The sequence below is a fragment of the Elephantulus edwardii genome, unplaced genomic scaffold (assembly GCF_000299155.1).
Source record: "Elephantulus edwardii isolate Elephantulus edwardi_28Jun2011 unplaced genomic scaffold, EleEdw1.0 scaffold00055, whole genome shotgun sequence".
Lineage (NCBI taxonomy): Eukaryota > Metazoa > Chordata > Mammalia > Macroscelidea > Macroscelididae > Elephantulus > Elephantulus edwardii.
This window is the reverse complement of record NW_006399805.1, coordinates 9,619,633-9,627,249: the sequence shown is the minus strand read 5'-3', so window position 1 is coordinate 9,627,249 and position 7,617 is coordinate 9,619,633. Positions and strand designations below refer to the sequence as shown.

Sequence of the window (7,617 nt, the reverse complement as noted above, 5' to 3'; positions counted from 1 at the left end):
GGCCTGGGCAGTGGCCTGGGTGGCTCCCCCGACACTCACCAGTTCCTTCTGGCTCTGGATCACGGCCAGCGCGGCCTCGTGGGTGTGGCAGGACTGGCGGCCTGAGTTCCAGTCCCTTGGCTCCTCTGAGAAGTAGTAGCACTTCCGCCCATAAAGCAGCCAGTCCTCAGGACAGGGCGCCTCACACTTGATGCAGCCCTTCGATGCTATGGAGAGAGGGGAGCGCAGCAGAGGGGTAGGGGCTCACTGGAGAGAAGGGGCTCAGTGGAAAGGGGGCTCAGTGGAGAGAGGGCTCAAGGGGGAGAGGGGTACTCAGAGGAAGGGAGTCCCAGCAGAGAGAGGGGGTGCTCAGCAGAGAAGGGGCTCAGCAGAGGGGCAACTCAGTGTATAGGGTCTCAGTGGAAAGGGGGTACTCAGCAGAAAGAGGGGGCTCAGCAAATGGGGGTCTCAGTGGAGGGGGTTCTCAATGGAGAGGTGAGGGCTCAGTGGACAGAGGGGGTCAGTGGAGGGGGGCTCAGTGGAGGGGGTCTCAGTGAAAAAAGGGGGCTCAGCAGAGATGTAGGGTCTCAATGGAGAGAAGAGTCTCAAAGGAGAGGGGGACTCAGCAGAGAGAGGGGGCTCAGCGAATGGGGGTCTCTGTGGAGGGGGACTCAATGGAGAGGTGAGGGCTCAGTGGACAGAGGGGGGCTCCGTGAAGAAAGGGGGCTCAGCAGAGATGTAGGATCTCAGTGGAGAGAAGAGTCTCAAAGGAGAGAGACTCAGCAGAGAGTGGGGCTCAGCAGAGAGAGGGGGGGCCCAGCACCAACCTTTCCCACAGTCCCCAGGAAGTTATTGGGAGGAGTGGGAGAGGGATAAAAGAGGGGCTCAGTGACAGCTCACACTCACCACCCGCAGGGAAAGCTATGGCATGTAGGGGAAACGGTGTTAGGTGTTAAGTCCATGACTATCACCCCTGAGAAGTTGTGGGGTAGGAAAAGCGAGCCTCACTGCCCAGGTGGTGCCCATCACCCTGGGATGTTATGTGGGGGTGGGGGGCGGGAGGAAAAGGAGCTCAGCTTCTACTACCCCTGGGCAGTTAGGGGGAGGAGCCTCAGTGCCAGCCTGCACCCACCACTCCAAGAAGGGAGTAGGAGGAAGGGACTCCACACTCAGCCCACTCACTCAGTGCCCAGCCCACACCCCACTCAGAAGCACGGGGAAGTTACGGGGTGGGGAGTTGGGAGGAGAGGTCTCATCGCCCAGCCCACACTCACTGTCCCTGGGAAGTTGTGGGGAGAAGGACTCAGTACCCAGCCAGGACCCACTGTCCCTGGAAGCTGAAGTGCGAAGGAGCTAAACACACAGCAGCCCTGAACCCCCACTCCCACCCCCTGCCTTCCAGTGTTCTCTAGCGAGCATCTTGGAAAAAGAACAGTTCCTGGTAATCAATCCTGGGGGAACAAGAAAGGAAGAGTGAGCTAGACGGCCTGCAAAGGGTACTGAGTCAATGCTACCCCGACTGGTAGTAAGAGATGAAACCAAACTTCCTCCTCCCAACTCCCAAGGCAGGGGAAGCTCAAATCAGGCTGAGGAAACCACAGATCCTCTGTACGCTTGGGTAGGGGGCTACTCTGTGCTCTTACAGCCCATCTGCAAGCTTTGGGACCCACTCATGAACCGCACCTTCTAACAAGACAGTCCGCTGCGGACCTGCTTGAAAGCTCTTTTTGAATTCAGGTCCCAACCTGTCCCCTCCTGTGGTCCAGACCTACTGGCCCCCAACCTGACCTTCCTCTGCTTCATCACCCCCTCCTCAGCTCTCCCTCTGTCCCTGCAGAGTTGGCTGTCCTGGCCCGTGTCCATCTGGTCTAGCTCACCATATGGTACTGGGGTCCAAAAGGTGGCCACCGGCAGCAGGGGGCACTTGCTGGAGTTTACAGCGTGTAGACGTCTCCAGGACCAAACTGTGTGCCTTCGGGGCTGTGGGTCTGGGGGCCCCACTGGGAAGGGAGTTTAAAGCTTCCAACAGACCCTCAAAGGGTCCCCTGCCCAAGAAGCGAAGCCACATGCAGGATGTCCCCCTGTGCTCTACTTTCAAGCCCAGTCTCCCAAGCCCAGAGCAGGGACCATTTTACCTCCAAGGCAGAATCTTCCCTTGGCTTCTAACACTTATTTCAATCCCTTTGGCTCATCACTTGTGGTTTGTTGGGTTTTTTTCTTTTTTTATTTTATTATTACTTTTTGTGTATGTACCGTCAAATCGGATCTGACTGGTACAGGAGGAGATTGCCCCTCCATCTCCAGCAGAGCATCTGGAGGATTTGAACTGCTCTTCTCTGGGATTGCAGGGCAGCTTCTTGCCACTAGGACACCAGAGCTCCCTCACTTGTGGTTTTTAAAGATAAATTTCACCTTGGGCATTTCCATCTTTCTTATCAAGCATCCTCTTCGGATGATGTCAGCTGTTATGTGTCACGAGCATGCTTTTGTTTATTTTCAGTTAAAATGTAGACAGACCACCTAGTGGAGAGAGCTGACAGTGGTGTGGCTACGTTCCCACCTCCACAAGACCCTCCTGTAGGACTCTCTGCATGACTGAAGTCACGGCCTGCTTGCTGTGTCTACGGCAGTGCCTGACCTCCCAACCCACCAATGGAATGAAGGGAGACAAACTTGATTTGTAGCAGCTATTGTCAGAGACCCTGAGCTTGTCCAGTGAGCACCAGAACCCTCTCTGCATGCTCCCAAGCCTCTTATCAAGGAGGCTTGGAGATTATCAAAGCAGAGGGTGTGCCCCCACCTTGAATTCCTCATGTCTACTCTTTGGAGATCAAAGGCCACAGCCTTCGTGTGGATGACATCTCAACATCAAGGAAACAATCCTCACAACAGGACCAGCAGGTGACATCAGGATCAAAGGGGAAAAACATCAGAATTTGCAAGGAGTTCATTTTACTTGGATCCATAATCAACACCCATGGAAACAGCAGTTGAGAAATTATTTTTTTCATTGCATTGGGCAAATCTGCAAAATATCTCTTAAAAGTGTTCAAAAGCAAAGATGTCACTTTGAATACTAAGGTACACTTAGCCGAAGCCATGAGATTTTTAATGGTGCCACTCTGGAGACTAAGGTGTGCCTGATACAGGCCATGGTCTTTGCAATCACTTGTTATTTGTCAGAGAGTTGGACAATGACTAGGGAAGATAGAAGAAGAATTGATGCCTTTGAGCTGTGGTGCTGGAGAAGAGTATTGAATAAACCGTGGACTGCTAAGAAAACAAACAGGTTCATCCTCGGAGAGGATTAAACCAGGTTGCTCGTTGGAGGTGAGGATTCTGAGGCTTCATCTGACATACTTTGGACATGTTGTAAGGAGGCACCAGTCCTTGGAGGGGGACATCATGCTTGGGAGGGTAGAGGGACAGCGCAGGAGAGGAAGACCTTCAATGAGATGGACAGATTGAGTGACTGGGGTAATTGGGGTGAGTGTGTCAGAGACAGTGCAATTGGCACAGGACAGAGCAGGGTTTAGGGCTGTTGTACACAGGGTCGCTATGAGTCACAAACGACTCGATGGCACATAACAAAAACAACAATATACACATATTAAAGGCAGATACTGAATGGGGAAGAACTGAAGAACTGATGCCCTTCCATTGTGCTTTTGGCAAAGAACACTGACTATATGCTATATAATCAATAATACTGTGTACTGTATCGTTCTTCTGGACAGCCAGCAGAACTATCAAGTGTGCCTGGTTAAGTATAGCCAGAGCGCCCACCCAGTGTGTCCTGAGTCCTTGAAGCACCTCTGCTGTGGTCTACAGGGACACCTCACTCTACCTGCATGGTTTGAGAGGGGCTCCTCAAGCTCACACGCATGTACTACGTCTGGGGTAAAATCACGTCTGAATCTACACTTTTTCTTTGCTCCTCATGGAATACCCTGTGTGTCTGAGCCCTTCCTTCTCCATGACCGGGCTTCCAGGGGGTGCAGGCACACAGCACCCACATTTCCAGACACCCCCACTCACCCAAGATGCTCATCACCACCAGGATGGCAAACAGCAGCACAGCAATGGCCCCCAGCAGGAGTCTTGTAGTGGTGTCTGAGGAAAAGAGAGAGCTTCAGTGCCAGCTGCCACCACGCAGACCCTACATGTACCCCACACCCATCCACCGACCCTACCCCCACACCCAATCCATCCCACCAACCCCACCCCCACATCAACCAACTCCACTCTCACCAACCAACACCCCCCCACCCACAAACCCTTCCACGGTTTCCATCCCTACACCAAGCCCATCCATCATCTCCTGCCCAAACACTGGCACCAAACCCATTTCACCAATCCTGACTCTCACATCAAACCCATCCACCAAAGCTACCCCACATCATCCATCAATTCCACCCCCAACACCAAATCCATCCTACCAACCCTATCTCCAATATCAAATCCATCCATCAATCCCAACCCAACACCAAACTCAAATACCAACCTCAACACCAACACCAACTTCATTCACCAACCCCAACCCTACCCCATCAAATCCAACACCAACCCCATCTCATTAATCCCAACACCAAACTAATCCATCAACACTAAACCAATCCCAACATCACACTTAGCCACTGATACCAAACCCATACATCAACCCCAATGCCATTTCACTAACACCAAAGCCGTCCCACCAACCCCAACCCCGTCCCACCAGCCCCAACCCCGTCCCACCAGCCCCAATCCCGTCCCACCAACCCCAACCCCATCCCACCAACCCCACTTTAAACCCATCCCACCAATCCCAATGCCAAACCCATCCACACCAAACCCATCTCACCAATCCTAACCTCAACACCAAAGCCATCCACTAACCCCAACATCAAATCTATCCCACCAATGCCAATACCAAACCCATACTTCAACTGCAAACCCAAACCCAGCCACCAACCTCAACTATAGCACCAAACCCATCCACCAACATCAACATCAAACTCATACACTAATCTCACTCTTGACACCAACCCCATCCCTACACCAACCAACCCTACCCCACCCTGTGCTGCCTCTACCTCTATACCATCCTCACTCCCACCAACTTCAACTCCACTGAAACCATTGTCACTCACATACACACCCACTCCTGTTATTTTTGTTATGTCCCACCGAGTCACCTGCTACTCATAGCAATCCTATGTACAACTCTCCCGAATCCTGCTTTATCTCGCGCCAACCTTATTGTCTATGACACACATATTCCTATTATCCCAGTCACACACTTCTATCAACCTCACATGCCACCTCAACACCAAACCACATCCCTATGCTGATGCCTATTCACATGCCAATCTCACTCCCACCAACGCCATCCTTATGCCAACACTGTGCTCACAGCATCCGTGCTCCTATACTCACCTCACCCCTACTCTGGTCCACAGTCCATGCCAGAACCCAATCCCTACACCAACCCCTACACTCCTAACCACCATCACTCCCATCAGCCCCTTATGTCAACTCCCGCTCTCCACACAACCTCAACCCCCACATCAACCCCATGCAGCCCCTCCCGCCAGGGTCACTTCCACCCCTTATGCCAACTCATACCCACCTCCAGCCCCACACCCACCAGCTCCAACTCTACACAAGCCCAACCTCCAAGTCCTCAGTTCCATGTCAAATCTACCCCACACCAGCTGCATGCTCACGGGTGCCTCCCCCCACCAGCTCCATGTTCACGGGTGCCTCCCCCCACCAGCCCCTCCTCACGGATCCCTCCCACTCACTGATCCCACCTCCTATCAGACTAGGCCCTCATTGTGAAAAAGCCAGCTAGCTAAGGAGAGCAGCCCTGGACAGGGGACAGAAGATTCACTGCAGTGCATGCCTTCTTGCTCCTCCCACCCCCCCGGCCCTGTGTGAGAATGATGGGGTGAGTGAGAAAGAGGCCTGACCCCAGAATCTGCAGGTCCTCCAGGCTGGCTTTCACCCCGGCCCCTTGGTATGGCCTGACCCTACCCAGGAGTTGTCAGGACCAGGGCCTTCATAGTCACCTAGACACGACCCTTCCTCAAACTCCACTCCATCCTAGCTGAACAAGGAATTTTCTTTCTTCAGACCCCCAATACCCTCTGCTGCCCAGCGGATGCCAGCCCCAGTGTTCACTGTTTCGAGGATGTAAGTTTCTGAGGGAGGAGACCACCTGTTCCTCCCTAGGAGCTGCTGGTGGGTTTGAACTGCCGGCCTTTCAGTTAGCATGCTCTTCATTGCACTACCAGGGCGGCTTCCTATGATGCTAATTATTCAACTCACTGTCGTTGAAGTGGTTCTCAATCATAGTGACCCTCCGTCAGATCCCTAAGGTTATGAATCTCAGTAAGACTACCCACCCATCCCTAGAAGAACAGCTGGTGGATCTGAACCACCGGAGCCTCTGGGCCTCCGGGTCAGAAACTAAGCATGCTGTGCCACCAGACGATGCCGCTGCCGTGGACCACCGGGGCTACCAAAACCCTCTAGTGGATCTTAGCTGAGCGCTGGAACCTTGAGCCTGGGCCAGCACTTACCTTAACACTCTTGAAAAGGAGTTCACCACAGGACAAAGATGTTGTTCAAGATTTTACCCACAAAATCCTTCACTGTTAAGACTTGAAGGTTTATTTTTTTAATCTTTTTTTTTTATTTTTTTGGGGGGTGTGTGTGTGCATGTACCGTCAAATCAGATCTGACTGGTACAGGAGGATATTGTCCCTCCTTCCCCGGCAGAGCATCTGGTGGGTTCGAACCGTGCACCTCTGGGATTGTAGTTGCAGTTCCTTGCCACTAGGCCACCAGAGCTCCCCTATTTTTTTATTTTAACAATCACATTATCCTTTTTTTTCCACTTTCTAACTCCATGTCTTTTCACATTTCATTGTAATACTTGACTTTGTCTTCTCAAGCTCCCCTTTGAAAGATTCCATTCAGCTCTTTTACTCCATTTCTTTTTCTTTTTTGTCAACCACAGAAATCCATTTTTATTAACATTCTTCAAGGGTCCTTTCTCGCTGTTTATGCAAGGCCTCTGTGCCTCTTCTGTGGGGCCTGTGACATCTGTGCTATATACTGTGTGCCCGGTTCCAAAATACATGGTGGGGGAGGGCTGTGGACATAGAGGCGTCCCTTCCAGATGGTGCCCACTGTGTGCCATCAGCCCCAGGAGCATCTACCTGTGATTGTACCTGTGCAAGTGGAAGTTGATGAGGTAGCTCACAGAAGACGGCCCAGAAAAGGCCAAATCCAACCACTACCTTCAGGGCAACGCCCAGCTTGCCCGTGCACAGCTTCCAGCAGACCGTCTTGCCCATCTCATGGTTGGACAGGACCACCTCCAGTCTGCTGTCCTTCCACTGATGTCCTGGATCCCACACTCCCGGGTCTGCCTGCTTTCTTTCCCAGGTAGTTCTGAACACAGTTGCTTAAAGGCACAGCAGCGTCTGATCTACGTCCTGTCTGCAGCCGCTCCTCCATGTGTGCCTGATGGGGGTCTACCAGGTTCCCTGCTCTGCTTAGTCAAATGGGTGTAGGACATGTGTCTACAGAGAGTGTACAGGGGAGGGAGGAAACACCCCTCTCAGCACCACCACTCCATCATTTCTT

At 52.5% G+C, this 7,617-nt stretch overlaps 2 protein-coding genes across 2 annotated transcripts in view; both read right to left on the bottom strand.

The window, feature by feature from the left end:
* The window catches only part of CLEC2L (C-type lectin domain family 2, member L), a 7,023-nt gene extending 1,311 nt beyond the window's left edge, over positions 1 to 5,712 (bottom strand). Inside the window, exons 1-3 of the mRNA XM_006887222.1 lie at positions 5,688 to 5,712; positions 4,018 to 4,092; positions 40 to 206 (exon numbers count right to left, since the gene is read on the bottom strand). Of these exons, the coding sequence (XP_006887284.1) occupies positions 40 to 206; positions 4,018 to 4,092; positions 5,688 to 5,712 (267 nt within the window). The remainder of the gene's footprint in view (positions 1 to 39; positions 207 to 4,017; positions 4,093 to 5,687) is intronic.
* A 354-nt stretch (positions 5,713 to 6,066) lies between these two features.
* LOC102854676 overlaps positions 6,067 to 7,617 on the bottom strand; it is a 32,973-nt gene continuing 31,422 nt past the window's right edge. Inside the window, exons 5-6 of the mRNA XM_006887221.1 lie at positions 7,232 to 7,422; positions 6,067 to 6,143 (exon numbers count right to left, since the gene is read on the bottom strand). Coding sequence (XP_006887283.1) covers positions 6,067 to 6,143; positions 7,232 to 7,422 — 268 coding nt within the window. The remainder of the gene's footprint in view (positions 6,144 to 7,231; positions 7,423 to 7,617) is intronic.